At 38.0% G+C, this 24,802-nt stretch overlaps 1 protein-coding gene across 1 annotated transcript in view; it reads right to left on the bottom strand.

Moving 5' to 3' along the window:
• LOC106081672 (O-acyltransferase like protein-like) overlaps positions 1 to 24,802 on the bottom strand; it is a 185,777-nt gene that overhangs the window by 3,111 nt on the left and 157,864 nt on the right. Inside the window, exons 3-12 of the mRNA XM_059369845.1 lie at positions 12,786 to 13,072; positions 12,538 to 12,715; positions 8,155 to 8,301; positions 7,687 to 8,059; positions 7,453 to 7,618; positions 7,309 to 7,388; positions 4,775 to 4,888; positions 4,373 to 4,716; positions 4,159 to 4,301; positions 3,966 to 4,092 (exon numbers count right to left, since the gene is read on the bottom strand). Of these exons, the coding sequence (XP_059225828.1) occupies positions 3,966 to 4,092; positions 4,159 to 4,301; positions 4,373 to 4,716; positions 4,775 to 4,888; positions 7,309 to 7,388; positions 7,453 to 7,618; positions 7,687 to 8,059; positions 8,155 to 8,301; positions 12,538 to 12,715; positions 12,786 to 12,980 (1,867 nt within the window). The 5' untranslated portion in view covers positions 12,981 to 13,072. The remainder of the gene's footprint in view (positions 1 to 3,965; positions 4,093 to 4,158; positions 4,302 to 4,372; positions 4,717 to 4,774; positions 4,889 to 7,308; positions 7,389 to 7,452; positions 7,619 to 7,686; positions 8,060 to 8,154; positions 8,302 to 12,537; positions 12,716 to 12,785; positions 13,073 to 24,802) is intronic.

Genomic DNA, 24,802 nt, shown 5'->3' with positions numbered 1-24,802 from the left:
TATTATTGAAAAATATTCGAGGAATACATTAATTAAACCTTAAAAACTGCATTATTGAATGAGAAAGGTCAATGGCAATGTCAAACAAGAAATGGGATTTGTTTTTTTAAATGGTTAATAAAAAGAAGAATAAAGTAGGTTTATCCTCATTTCATGTACATCTTGAAGGAAGGTTTCATTTTTATGAGATTTTTCACAAGATGGTGTTACACTTCATGATTGACCAAACATACTTCGCGCTTTGGAGTATGTTGAATAATTAGTTTTTAGTATAACACTAGATGCATACCCGGTTCAACTTATTTAGTACTTACTTAATTCAATGGCTCTGGACTTTGCGGCTAGACACAAATTGCTGCAACCACTGCTGTGAGATTAAGAATCTAAACGCAATCAAAGAGTCAAGAATCAGCGTCAAATTGTTTGCAAATATACAACAAAAAATGTTCCTGAGTGCCTGAGCTTGTGGATAAAAAGTACTGTACCACTTTTCCTGATAGAACCGATTGGAACTACAATATATCGACTGTCTCAGATCTCTCTTTGAGAGTTAAAAATTCACCATTTCTGGGTGCCGGGCCACATAGATATCCCAGTGAATTGTAAAGCAGACGAGCTTGCGAGACTAGGAACTACCTTACACATTCCACATTAATCTAATGTAGTACTTACCACAAATGATACAATATTGCCATTACGTTAGAGGAAAACTCCAACAAAATTTTTATGAAATTTTATTTTACATCTACAGCAAAAATTGAACAATAGAGCTACTTATAACTATATTATATACATATAGTACACTAACAACATTTTCACTTATGCATCCAATTTATTTAATTTTTTTCTTCTTTTGCACTTCTGAAAAAAAAAATTAGAAAATAAAAGTAAATACAGACAATAAAGATATTAAATAATTCTAAATTAAAACAAGTAGAAAGGCGTTAAGTTCAGCCGGGCCGAACTTTGAATATCCATCACCTCGGGTATATATGTAAACCACCTTCCGTTATAATCCGGGGAAAAATGCATAACTTATGCCCCCATAGCAGCTTTATCGAAATGTGATTCGATTTGGACCAAATTCGACACGGATATTGAGGCGTCTAATAAGTACAAGTCATTGTTCAATTTTGTAGAATAAAATATTAGTCTTTTTGGTAGCCATATCCCAATATAGATCGATCTGAACCATATACGACACGGATGTCGAAAAGCCTAACATAAGTCACTGTTTCAAATTTCAGCAAAATCGAATTATAAATGTGCTTTTTATGTGGCCAAGACTTAAAAACGAGAGATCGGACTATATGGCAGTTATATCCAAATCTGAACCGATCTGGGCCAAATTGCAGAAAGTTGTTGAACAACTTAACGAAACTCACTGTCCCAAATTTCGACGAAATCCGACAATAAATACAACTTTAATGGGTCTTAAACCTTAAATCAAGAGATCGGTCTATATGGCAGCTATAACCAAATCTGGACCGATCTGGGCCAAATTGAAGAAGGATGTCGAAAGGCCTAGCAAAACTTACTGTTCCAAATTTCAGCAAAATCGGACAATAAATGTGGCTTTTATAGGCCTAAGACCCTAAATCGGCAGATCGGTCTATATGGGGGCTATATCAAGATATAGCCGGATATAGCTTATCTTCGAACTTAACCTGCCTATGGACAAAAAAGAGTCTGTTCATAGTTTCAGCTCAATATCTCTATTTTTAAAGACTGTATAGTGATTTCAACAGACAGACGGACATGGCTAGATCGTCTTAGATTTTTACGCTGATCAAGAATATATGTACTTTATAGGGTCGGAAATCAATATTTCGATGCGTTGCAAATGGAATGACAAAATCGTCATGTCATTCTAAGTCGATCTAGCCATGTCCGTCTGTCCGTCCGTCTGTCTGTCAAAAGCACGCTAACATTCAAAGGAGTAAAGCTAGCCGCTTCAAATTTTGCAAGAATACTTGTTATTAGTGTAGGTCGGTTGGGATTGTATATGGGTGTTTTTTTTTATGATTTTCAACAATTGTGTTAAGTATGGTTGAAATTGGTCTATAACTTGATATAGCTGTCATAGAAACCGATCTGGGGTCTTGATTTCTTGGGTCTCCAGAGGGCGCAATTTTTTTCCGATTTGGCTGAAATTTTGCATGAAGTATTGTGTTATGTTTTGTTTTGTTTCAGCAACTATGCTAAGTATGGCTCAATCGGTCCATAACCCGATATAGCTGCCATATTAACCGATGTTGAATCTTGACTTCTTGAGCCACTAGAGAGCGCAATTCTTATTCGATTTGGCTGAAATTTGGCAAGAAGTGTTTTGTCATAACTTCTAACAACTGTGCCAAATATGGTTCATATTGGTCCATAACCTGATATTGCTGCCATATAAACCAATCTGGAACTTGACGTCTTGAGCCTCTAGAGGTCGCAATTATTATCCGATTTGGCTGAAATTTCAATACAAAGACTTCCCTCATGACCTTCAATATACGTGTCAATTATGGTCTAAATCGGTCTATAGCCTGATACAGCTATACTGAATATACTTCTTGAGACCCTTAAGGGAGCAATATTTATTCGATTTGTCTGAAATTTTACACATCGACTTCTACTACGGTCTCCAACATTCAGTTCAATTATGGTCCGAATCGGACAATAACTTGATATTATAGCTCCAATATCATAGTAATTCTTTCCTTTTATCATATGTTTGCCTAAAAAGAGATACCGGGAAAAGAACTCGACGAAAGCGATCCATCGTGGAGGGTATATAAGATTCGGGCCGGCCGCTTTTACTTGTTATTCATAAACACTTTTACTTGCTATTCATAAACTTTCAAGAACTAATGTTTTTTGAGGAATTGAAGTAAGAATTTTAATACTTTTTTATATCTACCACCATAGTATAGGGGATATACTAATCGAGTCATTCCGTTTGTAACGCCGCGAAATATTGATCTGCGACCCCATAAAGTCTATATATTCCTGATCGTCTTGATATTCTAAATCGATTTAGCCATGTCTGTCCGTCCTTCCGTCTGTGGAAATCATGACTTCTTGAACTCCTAGTTATAAACTGATTGGGCTGAAATTTTGCCCAAACATGTTCCGTTCCGACTTCCAACAATCGTGCTAAGTATGGTCTAAATCGGTCCTTTACCTGATATAGCTCCCATATAAACCGATTTGTCATCTTGAGCCCCTAAAAGCCACAGTTATCTGATTGAGCTGACATTTTGCAGTTAGGGTTCTGTTATGACATCCAACAATCGTGACAAGTTTGGTGAAAACCATTGTATTACCTGATTTAGCTCCCATATAAACCGGTCTCCTGATTTTACATCTCAAACCCCTGGAAGCCTTAATTTTAATTCGTGTCACGTACGGTCCAATTCCATGCTGTAAACTTTTAGCAGAATCCACAGTGGTTGGTTTCCAAGATTCGGCCCGGCCGGCTAGTGGATCACGATTTCGGATAAGCCATGTATCCTCACCAACACCCTTGATGAGGATTTTCTTTGTTCATCTCAATTGTTTTTTTTTTTGCTCATCCCAATTGTGTGTTGAGCTTGTGGCTTGGCTCATAAAAAATAGACGAACGTTAAGTTTACAGCTAACTCAGAGGTTAGCATGTCCCCGCCTATGACTATGAAAGCCTAAGTTCGATTCCTGGCGAGAACATCAGAAAAATTTTCTACGCTGGTTGTACCTTGCTAATGCTGGCGATATTTGTAAAAACTTCTCCTGAAAGAGGTATCGTACTGAGGCACGCTCGTCTATAAAAAACGACGTCTATAAAAACGACGATATGTGAGAAGTTTACCCCTGAACCTTAATGGAATGAACAATTTTTACTTGCATTTTCTTTAAATTCCAATTTCGAAGAAAGTGGACTGGCACTACTTCTTTCTATGAACATTTGTTGCTAGTACAAACGTGTATGGTTAACTCACCTTCTGAATTTTCCTTTAAATCGGCTATGAATGCATCGAAAATTTGTGAAACAGGGAACTCCACTAATATGCATACAAAGAATGCCACAATTATTGATAACGTTGTAGTTATCATTCCCTGTCCAACCTGCAATTAATCAAATATGGTAGATATGACACAATGTTTATTAATGATATAAAAAAGGACACTAACCATGTACTTATGGGTCATATAATGTGGCTGCCTCTGATAACCATTTGCTATTTGCAATACACATACATGCCACATATACATCTGGAATGAGAGACGCGCTATGATACGGAATATGGGCAAACAGCAAAAATCATAGGCCATCACTGAAATAAAAAAACGGAGAGAGGAGGAGTTTACGTGAAAATTCTTACATGGTAAAATTGTGACAATTTACTTCCTGCTTTGCAAGTCATTGTCAGCACCGGGATGCCACAGACGAAGACAATCCACAAATTGCGATATGATCCACTTAAAAGTGCCGTCCATATGGATGGTTCAAAGTAAACCGTAATAGTTCCGCAACGAATTATAAGCCAGCCAATGGGAATAATTAACAAGATTGACAGTTCATATTTGAGCACTCCTTGTACCTTGCGCCGTATCTTCTCCCTGCTAAGGAACTTTATGTAAAGCTCCCCACACCATATACCAAAGAGATATCCGCCCAAATTCGTGTAGGAGGGTATGTACAATTTTTCAAATTCTTTCGTATTGCTAATAAATCCATATCTATAGTTTCTATATTTAAAGTAATCGATGATTAGTTTGTGAGGTTTTTAAAGATTTATTGGCTTACTCAGGTTTCACAATATAAGTCGATTCCAGTTTAAAATAGTAACTTATCGCTGTGGGTATAAGTACGGAGAGGAAGGATAATCCTACTAAAACGTGTTTCTTATAGTGTGGGCTTCTGAAATTATAGAGAAATATAATAGAAAAGTTATTGACTTAAATTTGGCCAATTAAATTTTTGTGCATTTCTAATGTAATCCAAGAAAACATTTAAAGAAAAACAAGTAAAAGCGTGTTATATTCGGCCGGGCCGAATCTTATATACCCTCCACCATGGATCGCATTTGTCGAGCTATTGCCACGTTATCTCTTTTTAGGCAAACAGAGGATAAAAGAAAAGAATTGCTATGTTATTGGAACAATATCAAGTTATGGTTCATTTCGGACCATAATTGAACTGAATACTTGAGACCATAGTAGAAGTCATTGTGAAAAGTTTCAGCCAAATCTAGTAAGAATTGCGCACCTAAGGGGCGGAAGAAGTAAAACAGGGAGATCGGTTCATAGGGGAGCTGTATTAGGCTATAAACCGATTCATGTAATTTTCGACACGTATGTTAAAGGTTATGAGAGAAGCCGTTGTACAAAATTTCAGCCAAATCGGATAATACATGCGCCCTTTAGAGGCTCAAGAAGTCAAGATCCCATATCGGTTTATATGGCAGCTATTTTAGGTTATGGACCGATTTGATCCATTCTTAGCACAGTTGTTGTTGTTGTTATAACAAAACATAACAAAACAGCTCATGTAAAATTTCAGCTATATCGAATAATAATTGGGCCCCCTAGTGGCTCAAGAAGTCAAGACCCCAGATCGGTTTATATGGCAGCTGTATCAGGTAATGGACCGATTTGAACCATTCTTAATACAGTTGTTGGAAGTCATAACAAAACACGTCATGCAATATTTCAGCCAAATCGGATACGAATTGCTCCCTGTAAAGGCTCAAGAAGTCATGACCCCAGATCGGTTTATATGGCAGCTAAATCAGGTTATGGACCGATTTGAACTATTCTTAGCACAGTTTTTGAAAGTCATAACAAAACACCTCGTACAAAATTTCAACCAAATCGGATAATAATTGCTTCCTCTAGTGTCTCAAGAAGTCAAGACCTCAGATCGGTTTATATGGCAGCTATATCAGGTTGGAAGTCATAATAAAACACCTCACGCCTCATCTCTAGCGACTCAGAAGTCAAGATCCCAGATCGGTTTATGTGGCAAAACGTGGACCGATATAGCCCATTTACAATCCCAACCGAACTACATTAATAAGAAGTATTTGTGCGAAATTTTAAGCGTCTAGCTTTACTCTTTCGAATGTTAGCGTGCTTTCAACAGACAGTCGGACGGACGGACGGCCTCATGCTGACTTTTTTGCAGGGATTTTTAAACACTATCCAGCTAAAAATTTTTCACCAATTAGCACGCTTTTACTTGTTCATAACTTTCAACGTGGATTATCACGACAAAAGTACATCGGTTCATAACCTGATATATCTGTCATATAATCCGATCTTTAATCATGACTTCATTATCCACTAGAGGGCGCAATTACTATCCGATATGGCTGAAATTGTTATGACTTCCAACAACTATGCTAAGTATGGTCAAAATCGGTACATAACCTGATATAGCTGTCATATAAGCTGATCTTTAATCTTGACTTCTTGAGCCACAAGAGTTCGCAATTATTAACCGACTTGGCTGAAATTTTGCACGAGCTGTTTTGTTATGACTTCCAATAGCTGTGCCAAACATGGTTTATATCTGGGATCCTGATCCGTTCCGTTGTACAAGAACAACGGTTTCTCCCATGACCTTCAACATACGTGTCAAATATGGTCTGAATCGGTCTATAGCCTTATACAGCTCCCATATAAACCGATCTCCCTATTTAACTTATTATGTCCGAATCGGACCATAACTTGATATAGCTCCAATAGCATAGCAATTCTTTTATTTTATCCTTTGTGTGTTTAAAATGAGATACCCGGAAAACTCGACAGACGCGATCTATGGTGGAGGGTATATAAGATTCGTCCCGGCCGAACATAGCACTCTTTTATTTGTTATGCATGATTTGGATTCGCGATCAATTTTAAAACGACTTTGCTGCAAAAAGTGTCAACATGTGATTATTCAGTTAAAAGTTATACTTTCTAATCTGTATAAAATGTGAAAAAATTTTATTTTTGCATTTTTTTGGTAAAAAAAAAGAATTTTCATTGATTAGTCTGTATTGAAAACAATTGCCTAAATATCTTAATTTTTTTATTTTGTGAAGAAGACATATTGTAGATGCATTTTAAGTGAAATTTGTTTAAGATATATCAACTTTCACTTCAAAATATTTGTTATAAAAAAAATTTAAAGACCTCTAGAGTTTTCAAGTTCCAAAGGTCAGATAGTTTATGTTTGGGTTTATGTTTTTTTTTTACTCCATATGTCCCCCTGAACCCATGCAAAAAGTTTTTTGCACCTAACAAGTTTGTTTTTGATCTTCTAATATAATTATAATAATAATTATTACTTACTTTGAAATAAATATAAGGACAAAAGTGTAAATCGTAAATAACTGGAAGTCGGCTGCAAGATACCATGTATGATTGCTCACCTAAAATACAAATGGGCTTATCATAAAGACAATGTGCTGATACAAGCAATCATTTAAATCTTACCGAATGCTGTGGTGTGAAATTATTTATCATGAAAATATTTTGCCACCAATTTTCTCGGCTGAATGTTCGACAGGGTTCGCTTATGTGACGCCAAAATGGTCCATCGGCGAAAGAGCTTAAAGCGGCGCCATTAACTAAAAGGTTTATAGCTACCGACGGTATAAATCTGAAATTTTGTAACAAATCGGAAATGTCACAAGCAGCCGGTAATCTAAAAGCGACACAAACTTGTACCTCAGAAAACGAGCAGCAACTATGAGCAAAAAGATTCGCAAGCATTTAGTCCAACTTGTCTGCGGCGTTACAATTTGGCTCTCCTTGAATTTCACAGTGAATAATAGCCCGCTCATCACCGCATAGATTTCAATGACGGTTGAAGTGTTGAGTAGAGCTAAGCCAGCTTTGCTCCCCATAATATTTTCGAAATACTCGGGATTTTGGATATGTAGAAACTGCAAGTAGAATGTGTGGGCTTGTATCACAAAAATTGTGCATATCGCGCGATAACCATCGAGATATGCAAAGTCTTTGCCAATTTTTCCACGATAGGGTTGGTTCAGGCGATAATAGTTTCGTGCTACCGAGAATGATGTCAAAATGCGTGATACTATAAGAAAAACCCAACAATTAAAATGGATATATAAAACGTAACCAAACTTTGGCATATGCTGTACTTAGAGGAAAGAGATGATGTCTACTTACCAAAGTCTACATGGTTATTTTTGTAAAAATCTCCATTTTGGTTTTCCTCTGTCTGATGTGTCAGCAAATAATAATCGTAGAATGATGAAAACAGCATCAACAGAAGAAGGCCTTTGACGACTTTATGTAGAAGTCTCACTCCTTCATCTGAAATAATATTTGTTTAGATGGGCAATAAAACATTCAATTCCAAATTTCGTCGGTTGAGAATTGTCATTACTGCGTCCCTAAAAGTGCAAATCGGGCGATGTATACATACATGGGAGCTATATCTAAATCGGAACTGATTTTATGAGAATTCATTATTTTCATCATTGAGCTCTACCTTGATTACAAAAAAAACGTCAAACGGAAATTAAGTACAGAAAGGATACGCGAACAGGCGGACATCGCTAAACCCAATCAGGAAGAATATCTGAGTCGAATCAGTCACTGCATCACATCCACAATAGTAGAGCAAGATAGAGTTCATGGTTTTGCTATAAATGCCATATAAATGTGTACTTTGTTTCCGACTTTAATACTAGGACCTAAACTTCTCCACTGGATCTCTTAAAAAGTTCAAGGCAAAAACTTGGACGTCGTGTCAACAGAGTTTATCGTTAAACGAGCGCCATATTATGCTGAATTTTACTTATGGGGACCAAGAGGAAAAAAATGGAGGGCACACTCAGAGAAATTTGTTAGTAAAAATAGCAAATAAAAAATGCAAATAAAAGCGTGCTATGTTCGGCTGGGCCGAATCTTATGTACCCTCCACTATGGATCGCATTTGTTAAGTTATTAGAATAACTCTTTCTAATATATATGAGCTATATCAAGTATTGACCGATACGGCTGTTGGAAGTCATAGAAAAATACCACCTCCAAAATTTTACGGAAATCGAGTACAAATTGCACCCTCCAGTGGCACAGTGGCAAAATGGAAAATCGGTTTATATGGCAGCTATATCAGGTTATCAACCGATTAGACCATACATGGCACATTAGTTGGAATTCAGACCAAAACGACATATGCAAAATTTCAACCAAATTTTATAAGAATTGAGCCCTCTAGAAGCTTAAGAAATCTTAGCGGGAGATTGGAGGCAAGGGTGGTATTTTGACCCAAGCCAGGCACTCAAAACCATTGAACGCATTGTAGACACCATGATAAAGAGTAGGACGTCCAGCGAACTGCTCAAATAAAGGGTGATTTTTTTGAGGTTAGGATTTTCATGCATTAGTATTTGACAGATCACGTGGGATTTCAGACATGGTGTCAAAGAGAAAGATGCTCAGTATGCTTTGACATTTCATCATGAATAGACTTACTAACGAGCAACGCTTGCAAATCATTGAATTTTATTACCAAAATCAGTGTTCGGTTCGAAATTTTGACAAATTTTGTTCAGCGATGAGGCTCATTTCTGGTTTAATGGCTACGTAAATAAGCAAAATTGCCGCATTTGGAGTGAAGAGCAACCAGAAGCCGTTCAAGAACTGCCCATGCATCCCGAAAAATGCACTGTTTGGTGTGGTTTGTACGCTGGTGGAATCATTGGACCGTATTTTTTCAAAGATGCTGTTGGACGCAACGTTACGGTGAATGAACACATTTCGAACCGAACACTGATTTTGGTAATAAAATTCAATGATTTGCAAGCGTTGCTCGTTAGTAAGTCTATTCATGATGAAATGTCAAAGCATACTGAGCATCTTTCTCTTTGACACCATGTCTGAAATCCCACGTGATCTGTCAAATACTAATGCATGAAAATCCTAACCTCAAAAAAATCACCCTTTACAAACAGCATGCCTATGCCAAGGGAAGGTCGGTGGAGACTGCCTTGCAGGAGAATGTGCATAAAATAGAAGAATCCTTCGATGCCAAAACGTACACACTGGCGGTATGCATTGACATCGACGGGGCTTTTAACAATGTGCGGACCGACACACTGATCAAATCCTCAGACCAGTGCCGGGTAGATCCGGTGCATAGAGATTGGATAAACCATATGCTAAGGAACAGGTGGATAAATTGTGTGTCGCATGGCATAAATATAAGGGAGAAAGTGGCGCAAGGTACGCCACAGGGGGGCAATTTATCGCCACTCCTTTGGGCGACCACCATAAATGACCTATTACGGATGCTGACTGCGGTTTTGAATCAGTCTGCTACGCAGACGATGTTCTGATACTTCTAAGGGGTAAGGATCCGAATCAGCTATGCAGAAGGGCCGAAAGGGTCTCGCATATGGCATATGACTGGGTCTCAATGTTAACCCAGAGAAGACCGAAATATGCCTGTTCACGAGGAAGACGAAAGAGGACCAATTTAACGCACCCCGTTTCCTCAATAAGACGAGATGATGAGAAGGCTCACAGATATTGGGAACAATGTAGACGGGCCATAGGCTCAAAATAGGGCCTGAATCCGAGGATAGTCCACTGGTTCTACAGGAGCGTGATAAGACCAATACCTACTTACGCCTCAGTAGTTTGGTGGACTACTATGGAGAAAAAGTGCAACATAAGACCATACAATAGGTTCAGAGAACATGTTGCCTTGGCATAGGCGCAGCGATGAGGACCACGCCCACTAGAGCACTGGGGACTGGACCTATTGACGTATAAATTAAGTGTGAGGCAGCCACTGCGGCTATGCGACTTAAGGCGATGGGAGAATAGATTGAGGATGGGATCAGCTCATACCATCGCGGTGTAATCGAGGCGACGATAGGAAACCTGGTAGGAAGGGAAGAGGTTTTCGACCGGATGCCTGAGATTACCCTTGAGATCGAGTGGGAAGCACTGCTCCCAGCGGCACAGAGGCCTCCGAACGAAGTGCCGAAGTGCGACACCTCTTTGGAGAGAAGTTTTACATGGCATACTACAAATGTTGCCAGCATTAGGAGGGGAAAACCACCGCTGAAAAGTTTTTCTAATGGTTTCGCCAGGATACGAACCTATCTGTTTAGACTGCCTGCACATAATACGGTCCTACAAGCGGGGATTCGGGCTTTCACGGAATGCGTGAGGTTGTGTGGTGCTAACGCGAGGGTGTCGAGTTTGAACATCTTTACGGACAGTAAAATTGTCATAAGGGCAATAGCAACCAGAACGGTAAGGTCATGAACAGTCTTGCAGTGTATGATGGAGATTAGTGCCTTCTCTGAGGATGGCAAAATCCTCATCGTTTGGGTGCCGGGCCATAACGGAGTAAGTGGGAATGAAACGGCAGACGATTTGGCAGTGAAGGCCAGAGGACTGCCGTTAATGAACTTGGGTAACCCGAAACCTTTCAGGTCGACACAGTCCGAGTGAAGAGCTTGGGCGATGAATGCGCATGCAACTCTGTGGAACAACGAAACGGTTGTCTAACAGATACCGGCACTTAGGTGGGGACACAATACCAGACATTAACCAACTTAGGGGAGTGGCATTGAAAACAATTAAGGATTTTGTAAGTAGAACGGAATTCATAACTAGAGGAAATTTAATCGGATAATAAATGTGGCTTTTATGGGCCTAAGACCCTATATCGGCGGATCGGTCTATATGGGGGCTATTTCAAGATATAGTCCATCTTTGAACATAACTTGCTAATGGACAAAAAAAGAATCTTTGCAAAGTTTCAGCTCAATATCTCCATTTTTAAAGACTGTAGCGTGATTTCAACAGACAGACGGACGGACATGGCTAGATCGTCTTAGATTTTTACGTTGATCAAGAATATATATACTTCATAGGGTCGGAAATGGATATTTCGATGTGTTGCAAACGGAATAACAAAATGAATATGTCCTCATCCTATGGTGGTGGGTATAAAATAAATTTGCAGGCCGGGGGACTCTAACCTGGGTTTGCGAATCTATCAGTGACATGTGAATCCTCGCACGAAGGAAGTAAAATCATTATTTTAAACCGTAACAGTTACAGTACCTGTTGCTAGTTCGGTAAATAGTGTTTAAGAGCCATACTTGGCTTGGATGTTGGAGGTCAGTAGAAATCATCGCCAATTTGGAATTCTCAACGACCTACGTTAATGAGAAGTACCTGTTCAAAATTTCAATACGGACGGACATGGCTAGATCGACTCAGAATGTGAAGAAGATCAGTAATATATGTACCCTGACACAGAAAAGTCTACATACCCAACTCGAAAAATACTTTTTACAAAGGAAATTTTGATAGGAAAGAGTTTTTCCGACAAATGTCTATTATTCCTATTCCTAGTATTATAATTAGGAAAAATTTCATTCTTCTTAGCGAAATCTTTCGTAATCTGTGCAAAATATTAAAACTACTTAATTTTAAGATGAATGCTTTTAGTTTGGTGTATTAATGAATTTTCGCTTCTTAAGTTTTTGTTACCCAAGTATCTTACTATAGTACAACAACCTTTTTCAAGGTGATTATCTTCTGGGCCTTTTTCGCAATACTCAATAAATGTTTTCAGCTTTAAATTGTATTTCCTTTGGAATTCCTCGTTCAGACATCTTTGCATCAGTGAAGAATATTTCAGCCGCATTTCTATGTCCAAGGGTCTTTTATGGATAAATTCCAAATGCTTAATGATCTTTAACGTTGTAAACGAAAATAGTATTAGTTTCATATAGTTGATAAAATTGGACTATTAGTAACCTAACCTCCATATCTAGCGTTTCATTAGTTTCTTTAGTCGGATAATCATCATCCTTGGAATCGATGAAGCGCAAACATTTCTCCACACACACCCCAAAAAAGAGTAAATCATGGCGATAATGAAATTTGCCCATTTTATGCTCCTCAATTGCTTGCCATATATTTGAAGAATTATCTGGTTGCACTTGAGCTAGGACCATGCAATAGGTGGAGGCCAGAGCTGATGTCGTATTTACAAAACACGTGTCGTAGTCGTCGAAAGTATATAGTGGGGGTAACTCTGGAGAAGAATCTAAAATTAAATAAACCAAACAACAAACATATTAAATAAATAAAATATATAACAAAGACGAATAGTGGTATGCATATAATTAGGGATACAGATCAGAAAATGTTTTTAAAAAATTTTTTTTTAGGTTAATTGATAAATACATTTTGCTTTAGTCTGTAAATATTAGAGTTGGGTAGTTCCGGATGGAACTAGTTCATTGGAACTTATCCAAGTAAGGAACTGCTTGAACTAGTTCCATCTCTTTCCTTCTTAAAGGAATCTAAAAAGGTGATCGCAAATAAAAAGGAGCTAAGGAACTATGAAAAGGAACTAGTTCCTTCTGTGGAACGGAACTAAAAGGAGCGATCACTAAAATTAACTAAAATGCCCACCTCTAGTAAATATACAAAAGACAAGTGATTGACTGACTGATCACTGCCCAAACCAAACGGCTAAAATTTGAATTATGAAATTTTGCCCGACATTTTTATACCCTCCACCATAGGATGGGGGTATACTAATTTTGCATGTAGTGTTTTGATATCACTTCCAAAAACTGTGATGAGTGTGGCGTAAATCGGTAAATAATCTGATAAAGCTGCCATATAAACCGATCTTTGGTCTTGACTTCTTGAGCTTTTAGAAGGCGCAATTCTTATCGGATCTGGCTGTAATTTTGCACGTGGTGTTTTGGTGTCACTTCCAACCTTTATGCGAAGTATAGTTCATATCGGTCTATAACCTGATGTAGGTGCCATATAAGCCGATCTTGGATCTTGACTTCTTGAGCCTCTAGAGGGCGCAATTGTCATCCGATTTACCAGAAATTTTGTACAACGGCTTCTCTCATGAACTTCAACATACGTGTCTATAACGGTCTTAATCGATCAATAGCTTGATACAGCTCCCATATAAACCTATCTCCCAATTTTGCTTCTTGAGACCATATAAGGCACAATTCTTATCCGAATGGACTGAAATATTCCACAATGACTTCTACAATGTTCAGCATTCATTTATGGTCCGAATCGGACTATAACTTGATATAGCTTCAATAGCATAACAATTCTTATTCAATATTCTTTGTTTGCCTAAAAAGAGATAGAATTCGACAAATGCGATCTATGGTGGAGGGTATATAAGATTCGGCCCGGCCGAACGTAGCACGCTCTTACTTATTTTAAAAATCTTTTTAAAAATAAGTTTTTTTTAGGTTAATTGATAAATACATTTTGCTTTAGTCTCTAAATATAAAATAGACGAGTGATCGACTGACTGATCACTGTCCAGACAAAACGGTTAAAGTTTGAATTATGAAATTTTGCCCGAAATTTTTTGTTCTTGTTTCGTAGGTACGACATAATTTGGGGTTTGGTGATATTCGTTCGTTAAGGTACGAATTGGTACGAAATGGTAAATGTTTGTAAAGGGCGAATGGAAAGGAATAGGAAAACGTGGTTCGGCTATGAAAGAAATTTTCTAAAATCGTACCGGTTCATTTGGTAATTTCTTTGTAAATTGAGCTAAAGCTCTGAATTTTGGTATATAGGTAAACTATATCATCCTATATTAGTTTTTGGAAATTTGTACATTTAGCTACTAAAAAGTACCAAAAGGGGTAAAACCCAAAAAAATTTGGGCTTTATGACCGTTGGGCGTTATGACAGGTCGCCAGTGGAAGGCTTCGTATTTATGCGGAGTAGCCGCAAATGCGGCCGCGGGCAGCCAGCGATTTCGAGAAGAGAGTCTCAGTGAGGGGTCAGTTGGGACTGACTCTTGTTAAATACTGAGTGCCGATTTATTGGCGCCATCAAACAACAAATGGCCAACATTAGCGAGCGGCTCGCGAAATCGAGGTATACATGTGCGATCCCACATAGCCCATGCGGTTGGGGCGCTGGGCCATTAACCCGCACCAGGAAAACTCTTAGGGTTACTCTAAGAAACAAAAGAATAGTAAAAATGGACAACCCTGACGATGACGACCTACGGGAACGAAAAAGGACCATTATCTTCGGATCTGCACCTGTAACTCCGGACTCTTTATAGAGAAGGTGCAGTATAAGCATTGGCGGATATATTGGAGAAGTACACGGTTTACCGTAGACTGTAACATCTTGTCTCCAGTTTTACTGCCACAATCCGCATAAAAGAAAGAAAATGTCAACATCAGCCTTATTTATGCCCATGCCCCGACAAAAGACAAAGACGAACGGACCAAGGATATTTTCTAGAAAAAGAAAACGACCGCTGCCCCGCCCATGATATTAAAATCGTTCTGAGAGTTGAAATGGGAAGATAGGGAAAATTAAAAGATATGGGTTGACGGTAAAAATTTCAACACTGCATAAAACATGGTAGTTAGCAGCACTAGATTTAGACATATAAAAAACAAGTAAGGACGGGCGAAAGTCGGGTGAAGCCGACCTTTTGATACCCTACACCACATTGGATATGCAGGCTAAGTTGTCGAATTTAAAATTTACTTAAATTTGATGTATGTAGAATTTTAATCAAAATCCGTACATATTGTAGAAGCCATAGAGTAAATCATTGTGCAAATTTTTGAGAAGAGCGATTGATAAATGGGTTAGGAAAGTCCTTAAAAGTGAAAATCGGGAGATGCATATGTATGGGAGCTATATCTAAAACTGAACAAATTTCTACGAAATTCATCAGTCATCAGAAGAGTTATAAGAGAAAACTTCGTGCCATATTTTGTGAAGATCGGTTAACAAATTTCTTAATTTTTGAGTTTTATTCAAAATCGGACGAAAATATATATGGATCTGAACCTATTTTTATTAAATTCAATTGCAATACCGGGAGTCATCCTTTGTGCCAATTTTCGTGTGAATGACCAAATTATTGCACTACTAGTACAAATCGGACGAACATTTATATGGGAGTTATATCTAAATCTGAAGCGATTTCTATGAAATTCACCAATAATTTCAAGATTTATAAGAGAATAACTCGTGCAAAATTTCGTGAGTTTACAAATGACGATATAATTGTCATTAGTTCAAATCAGACGAACATATATATGGGAGCTATATCCAATCTATGTCACAAAGCTCTAAAATTTAGGTTAATTATTTTTTGTTTTAAAATTTCTTAAGAACGATATATGACTGCTCTTATAAGCCTGCACTATAACTATAAGATTCAATCTTGTTGTGTAGATATTCATTAAACAAATAAATGAATAAAATCATTTTTTTGGACTGAATAATTGGTGTTTTGCAAAAATAAACATTAAAAAATAAGAAAACTTAAATACTTTTTTATGCCTTCCAAACGTTTTATCGATAAAAATAATAAAATCTTAAAAGCGATGCGTATACCCCTGCTCATGTTCATTCGTTGCAATCTCAACAACGACCGAAACACTAAACTTCGAACCTACCGTGCCAAGTATCATCCATATCAGTTTATATACTGATAAAGGCCCCCTTAAATATCTATACCCCGATAAGAATTCTTGAGACCATAGAAGCCGCAATTTATTTCTGATTTGATTTTTGCAAAAAAAAGTCCAAGGCAAACTGAGTAAATAAGAGTATATTTTTAGAGAAAACCAACATTCCAAACTTAGCACGTGTTTACTTATTTAGTCTTTCTTTCATTTGGCCTTATAATACATTGATAATGAGACGGCATATACAGAATGTTTTAAATTCACCGTTTTATTTTTTGTAAATATGGAAATAGGTTAATTTAACATTCAACGCCCTTTCGAACACTAACAAAGTCAGGCACATTAAACCCTGTTGTCGCCAACTAGTGAGAAGGGTCAGTGCTAAAGAAAAATGTTTATCATATTTCACTTTCAAACGGATTTGTTTTTCTATTAAAAAGAAGAGGTGGCTAATGCACTTGGAAATCTAAACATATACAATGTGATTCTCCTTTATTACAAACCATGTTACAGAAGTTTAAAAATACACTGAGAAAAGTCAATGCTGCAAATGCAAATTTTGTCCATTAACATTCCACTAAGGAACAGGGGCAAACTTCTCACATATCAATGAGTGCAGTCCGATTCAAGTTTTAAGCTCAATGATAAGGGGCCTCCTTTTTATAGCCGCGTCCGAACAGCGTGCCACAGTGCGACACCTCCTTGGAGAGAAGTTTTACATGGCAAATGTTGCTAGCATTAGGAGGGGAAAACCACCGCTGAAAATTTTTTCTGAGGGTCTCGCTAGGATTTGAACCCAGGTGTTCAGCGTCATAGGCAAACATGCTAACCTCTGCGCTACGGTGGCCTCTTAAGTACTTCTTAAGAGGCCAAAAAGTCTTTTCGAGACATTGCACAATGGGAGGAAATCGTAAAACAGCGGCAAAAAGTAAAATTTTCAGAATGACATTTTGTTTAATGTTATAATTGAAGTTGCTTTAGAACACTTTGGAGAGAACAAATCGCAAGAAATTATAAAATTTGGCAACCCTGGTTATTAGCAAACAACTGATAATTTTTCGTTGGCCATATATTCTTTTAAGGTATTTGAATTACTGAATACTTCAAATATGTGGTATACATTTTTAGGTTAGGTTGAAAAGGAGGGTGTGGATATTAATCCGCCCCATGCCACTATGGACGAACACCTAAGTCTGTAATCGGCTTGTAGTGCGCTCTAAATACTAAAAAAGTAACCTCCAAAAAGAAAACCTAAGTTAGGAATTCCGAGCTACTTACAAAATCCTTAATTGTTTTCCATGGCATGCCCCTAAGTTGGTTCATGTCTGGTATCGTGTTCACACCTAAGTACCGGTGTCTGTTAGCCGCGAAAGCCGGGCAATGACATAGGAAATGCTCCAACGTCTCATCATCTTCCCCACATGCCCTGCACATGCCATAACTTGCCGCACCGATTTTGCATAAGTAAGCTTGTAGTCCTATGTGTCCCGTTATGACACAAAAAGCTATACTGACCTCCTTCTTACTTCCTTTCAGTAATAGTCTCGTCTTCTCCCGATCCGGATCACCCCACCACGATTTTCACCATTCTACTGACTGTTTCGCTGTTCCATAGTGTTACATGCGCGTTTGTAGCCCACGCCCGAAAGGCTTTGGGTTAACCAAGTTTATCGACGGCAGTTCTCCTTCCTTCACTGCCAAATTGTCTACACTTTTATTCCCCCTTACTCCGTTATGGCCCGGCACACAATCGATGCGGATTGTGCCATCCTCGGAGAAGGCGTTAATCTCCTTCTTACACTCGAAGACTATTAGTGACCTTACCGTCCTGGTTGTTATTGCCCTTATGGCTATTTTACTGTCTGTAAAGATGTTCACACACGACGTCCTCGCGTCGATCTTTAAAAAAAATGCATATTTTATGTGCCTTAGAACTTAACTCATGATTTTGGTATATACATATACTGCTATATCCAAAAATTGACCGATCTGAACCATATAGGACATGAATGTTGAAGAGCTTAAAAGGGCTCACTGTGCCAATTTTAGCGGAATCGGACAATAAATGAGCCTTTTATAGGTTAAAGGCCTCAAGTCGGGCGATCGGTCTATATAGCAGCTACTTCTAAATACAGACCTAACTGGACCATATTGAACACAAATGTCGAAGAGCCTAACATAGCTCACTGTGTCAAATTTCAGCGAAATCGAGTGATAAATGTGCTTTTATGGTCCCAAGAACTTTAATTGGAGGAGATTAGCATATATGCCAGCTATATCGAATGTCGTATGTACGAATGTCGAATTCACATTTATGGGCCTTAAACCTTAATTCAGAAGATCGGTGTATAATGCAGCTACATTAACCGTTTTGAACTGGAATATCGAGGGACCTAACACAACTCAGCGTCCAAAATTTCATCGAAATCGGGCAGTTAATACACTTATTATGGACCAAGACCTTAAATAAGACCCAAATAAAGACCGATCTTGACCATACTCGATACGATGGTCAAGAGCCCTAACGTAACTCATTGTTCTCAATTTCAACAAAATCGGTTAATAAAATATATTCACCTCTTTGGGCCTTATACCTTAAATCGGGAGATCTATATATATGGCAGTTATATCCAACTCTGGACCGATCTTAGCCGTATTGAACAGCGATGTCGAAGGGTCTAACATAGCTTGCTATGCCGAATTTCAACTAAATGGGACAATAAATTTGCCTTTAATGGGCCCAAGACCTTAAATCGAGAGATCGGTCTATGAGTATATGGCATCTATATGCAAACCTGAACCGATCTGTGCCAAATTGAAGAAAGATGTCGAAGGGCCAGACGCAACTCACTGCCCCAAATTTCAGCAAAATCGGATAATAAATGTGGCTTTTATGGGCCTAAGACCTAAAATCGGCGAATCGGTCTATATGGCAGCTATATCCAAATCTAAACCGATCTGGGCCAAAGAAGGATGTCGAAAGGCCTAACACAACTCACTGTACCAAATTTCAGCAAAATCGGATGATAAATGTGGCTTTTATGGGCCTAAGACCCTAAATCGGCGGATTGGACTATATGGGGACTATATTAAGATATTGTCCGATATAGCCCATATTCGAACTTAACCTGCTTATGAACAAAAAAGAATCTGTGCAAAGTTTCAGCTCAATATCTATATTTTTAAAGATTGTAGTGTGATTTCTACAGACAGACGGACATAGCTTCATCGTCTTAGATTTTTACGCTGATCAAGAATATATACTTTATAGGGTCGGAAATGGATATTTCGGTGTGTTGCAAACGGAATGACAAAATTAGTATACCCCCATCCTGCGGTGGTGGGTATAAAAAAGAGTCTGTGCATGGTGTCAGCTAAATACCTCTATTTTTGAAGACTGTAGCGTGACTCCAACAGACAGACGGACGGCCATCGCTAGATCGTCTCAGATTTTTACGACAATAATATATATATATATATATATATATATATATATATATATATATATATATATAAATATATATATATCATATATTTTTATTTATTTTTTTTTTAATTGGCTAAGACAGAATATTTGTTCCACTAGCCGAACGGAGAATAGCGTTCCAAGCGCCTCGATCTTCTGCGTTCATTCTATAATCTCTGACATCAAGTTTCGAGGTGTCTCCCACCACTTGATCTTTCCATCTGGCTTTTGGGCTTCCCGGTTTGAGTGTACCACCGTGTTTGCCTTCGAAAGACTTCTTTGCTGGAGCTTCTTCATCCATTCTGACAACTTGACCTAGCGAACGCAGCCGTTGTATTTTGATGCGTGTAACTATGCTATCGTTGTCATACAGCTCATACAGCTCGTGGTTCATACGTTGCCTATATTCTCCGTTAATGCAAACTGGTTCATATATTTTACGAAGAATCTTTCTCTCAAATACTCCAATCACTGTCTCATCTGTTTTCACAATTAGCCATGCTTCAGAACCATATAACAGCACGGCTAGTATCAGTGTCTTGTATAGTATAATATTCGTCTGTCGAGAGGTGGCCTTGTTTCTAAACTGCTTACTTAGTCCAAAGTAGCATCTATTTACCAATATTATTCTTCGCTTAATCTCAAAATTGGTGTCATTCGTTTCGGTTACGGCGGTGCCGAGGAAGATAAAGTTACTGACTGTCTCAAAGTCGTGGTTCCCAACTTTCTCCATGTTCTTTATCTGCTCGGTTGTGCAAGGCTTTTTGGGAGTTGAAACCATCCATTTCGTCTTATCTCCATTTACTGCCAGACTCATTTTCACTGACTCTCTTTCGATTCTTTCAAAGGCTGCAGTTACTATTTCCGGTGACCGACCTATGATATCGATGTCGTCGGCATAGGCGAGTAGCATGTGTTCTCTTGTGATTAATGTGCCATACCTATTCACATCTGCATTTCGTATAATATTCTCGAGCAGGATATTAAAGAGATCACACGATAGGCCTTCTCCTCGTCTGAAACCTCGTTTGGTACTAAATGGTTCGGAAAATTTACGTGGCATATAACCACACAAATGTCACAAGCATTAGAAGGGGATAATCACCGCCGAACATTTTTATACCCACTACCGAAGGATGGACACATCGAATTATTCATTCGCACTGCCCGGGCCGAATCTTATATACCCTCCACCATAGATCGCATTTATCAAGTTCTTTGAATGATTTTCAATATATAAATAAGTAACGCCCCCTCCAGACCCCCCAGTGGCTCAGAGTGTCAAATTGGGAGATCGGTTTATATGGCAGTAAAATCAGGTCATCAACGGATTTAGACCATACTTGGCACAGTTGTTAAAAGTCATACCAAAACGACCTATGCAAAATTTCAACCAAATTAGATAAGAATTGTGCCCTCTATATTATAAAGCAGCTATATTAGGTTATGAACCGATTTGAACCAGTCTTACCACAGTTGTTGGAAGTCATGCCTCAACGATATATGCAAAATTTCAGCCAAATCGGATAAGAATTGTGCCCTTTGACTGCTCAAGAAGTCAAGACTCAAGATCGGTTTATATGTGAACTATATCATGCTATGAACCGATTTAAACCATACTTAGCACAGTTGTTGAAGGTGATACCAAAACAGCACTTGCAAAATTTCTGCCAAATCGGATTGTTTTATATGACACCTATATCCAATCATTGACCGATATGGCCCATTTACTATCCCAACCGACCTACACTAATAAGAAGTATTTATGCAAAATTTCAAATGCCTAGCTTTACTCCTTTGCAAGTTAGCGTGCTTTCGACAGACACACGGACGGACGGGTGGACATGGCTAGATGAACTTAAAATGCCATGACGATCAAGAATACATGTACTTTATGAGGTCTTAGACGCATATTTCGAGGTGTTACAGACAGAATGACGAAATTATTATACCTCTATCCTATGGTGGAGGGTATAAAAAGGAGGTCCCTTATCATTGAACTTAAACTTGAATTGGATAGCACTCATTGATGTGTGAAAAGTTTGCCCTTGTTCCTTAATGGAATGTTCATGGGCAAATTTGCATTTTTTGCACTCTGTGTTCTACTTGATATTGCTGCGTGGAGACAAAAATGATAACGATGTAACTTTAAAGCATCGAAAAACGAAGGCTTAACATAAGAAGACGTTTTAATGTTCTTCATTTCAGCAGCATTCAAATAGACAATTAAAGGCATGCTAAATTGAAAAGCGCACCATCGAAAAATAACGAAAGGACAGCGATTTTTCCATGAGTATACTCATTAAGGTGCCTGTGCTAAAATGTAGGGCATAAAGATGAACAAGTTGCTGAAAGTACTTGTTTGCTCTAGACCTTATTTGAAGCATGGGATGTATGTGCAATTTGTAAAGACAAAAAAAACGTATCTACTACAACTCTAAGAAGGTTTACCCAAGTATTCATGGGTCTAAATCCATGGTCGAGCTTCTGGCTTTCAGCTAAACTTTTCTCTTGGTCTCAAATAAACCTATTTGTTGCTTTGAATAATAAATCTGATCTGATATTTTATTGCAAGAATAGACCGGCATACAGAAGAACATGCGGACAGACCGTCTTATCAAACGGGTACAGTATTTAGTAACCTTTAACATCTATTTTCACCCAAATAGTATGCATTGCAAAAACCCGTCACATCTAGGTGGTTCGATTATTCATAGAACGTTTTGTATACCTATAAAACAAATTTCAAAAAACCCCTCCTTATGCATTACCTTCACGCCAATAGTGATTACATGTCATGAAACATCTACAACTTTGTTACTAAAGATTATCGCTTTAAACTATGTTTGCCCAAAAAGTAATTGCGGATTTTTTAAAAGAAAGTAAATGCATTTTTAATAAAACTTAGAATGAACTTTAATCAAATATACTTTTTTTACACTTTTTTTCTAAAGCAAGCTAAAAGTAACAGCTGATAATTGACAGAAGAAAGAATGCAATTACAAAGTCACAAGCTGTGAAAAAATTTGTCAACGCCGACTATATGAAAAATCCGCAATTACTTTTTGGGCAACCCAATAATATGAACATTCAGAGTATGAGAAAATCCTTTTCTAGTTAAGTTAACCCGTTATTGATGCATTAGTATCACTAGCTTACTTTCATCATACAAATTATGAATGTTGAATTTTAGCTTTAATACAATAGTTGAACGCCCATACACGTATGCTTGTACAATTATTTTAACGTTTGTTTCTTAAGTCTTTTGTTTAAGGCTTATTGCCGGTTTATTTATAGAGATTTTATTAAGTAAAACTGTTTTGTATTTCGGTAAATATATGTAGTATAAACAAATAAATAAATGTTTAAATTAAATGTTGCTATATGAAACCGGTATAAGGCGTGAATGTGAGAGAGTTATTTTTGCAAATTGAACGATATGTAAATTAATTTTGTTCAGACAAAAAATTCACTTGTTTTTTTATTGAGTCTATTATTTTTATTTTCTCAGGTCACTCACCTATATAAATTCGCAATCTGCGTATATCATGGAATTGCAAAAACATTTTAAAGCTTGTTACGAACTCTTCTATTTGTCTTCATAACATTAGTATGTATTACTTTGATATTGCATTAGGTAACAACACTCATAGTTTGCACTCTGTAATTATACCCACCACCATAGGATGGGGGTATACTAATCTAGTCCTTTCCATAAATTATATACATTCTTGATCGAATGGCTAAGATATAATGTCATTACGACGATTGGCATAAATATCTTATCAGATAGCCATTAAATCCCTGAAGAACGTATTTCTGAACACAAAAACCGCCCTCGACTGCCGTAGATCTCTCAACGAGATGGCTGAACAGTTAAAAATTCACCTGTTCTGGGTGCCGGGCCACAGATATATCACAGGGAATTCTAAAGCTGACGAGCTTGCGAGACTAGGAACTACCTTACAAGGGACACTGGAATCTGTGGGTATGCCTCTAGTTACATGTAAGCTAAGTTTTCAGGACCAGACCCCAAGGACAAGGAATGATAGATGGTCAAAAAGAGGGGGCTGTGAGCATTCCAAAACTATGTGGCCTCATCTAGACTTGAAGAGGTCTACTGATTTTCTGTCATTGGTGTCCGTCATGACAGGTCACTGTCTAATCGGAACAAATGCTGACAGACTGAAGGTTGCCAGCAACGACTTTTGCAGAAGCTGAAGGACATCGAAGAAGAGGAGACTATAGAACACCTCCTGTGTGTGTGTCCCGCACTAGCAGTTAGAAGGAGTTCCACTTAAGGTTTTCATTTCTTTGAGAACCTGTCTGACTTAGCGGATGTGAACATTCGCAAGTTACTGGGCTTTTTAAAGCGATCTGGATGGTTCAACGGTAGGAACTAGAAGGCATCTTCCTTCTTCTGTTCCTGTGGTATCAAAATGGACTAAAACGTCTGAGTGAGTCTGATAGAAGTCTATAGAACACCTCCTGTGTGTGTGTCCCGCACTAGCAGTTAGAAGGAGTTCCACTTAAGGTTTTCATTTCTTTGAGAACCTGTCTGATTTAGCGGATGTGAACATTCGCTTGTTATTGGGCTTTTTAAAGCGATCTGGATGGTTTAGCGGTAGGAACTAGAAGGCATCTTTCTTCCTCTGTTCCTTTGGTATCACAATGGATGAAAACGTCTAAGTGAGTCTGATGGCAGACTGCCACTTAAATCTAACCTAACCGGATCGTCTCGACATCCTGAGTCGATCTAGCCATGTCCATCCGGTCGTCTGTCGAAATCACGATAGCGGTCAAACGCGTAAAGCTAGCCGGTTGAAAATTTTTCACAGATACTTAATATTGATGTAGGTCATTG

Source organism: Stomoxys calcitrans, chromosome 5 (assembly GCF_963082655.1).
Source record: "Stomoxys calcitrans chromosome 5, idStoCalc2.1, whole genome shotgun sequence".
In the NCBI taxonomy this organism is placed as follows: domain Eukaryota; kingdom Metazoa; phylum Arthropoda; class Insecta; order Diptera; family Muscidae; genus Stomoxys; species Stomoxys calcitrans.
This window is presented reverse-complemented; position numbering and strand designations above follow the sequence as displayed.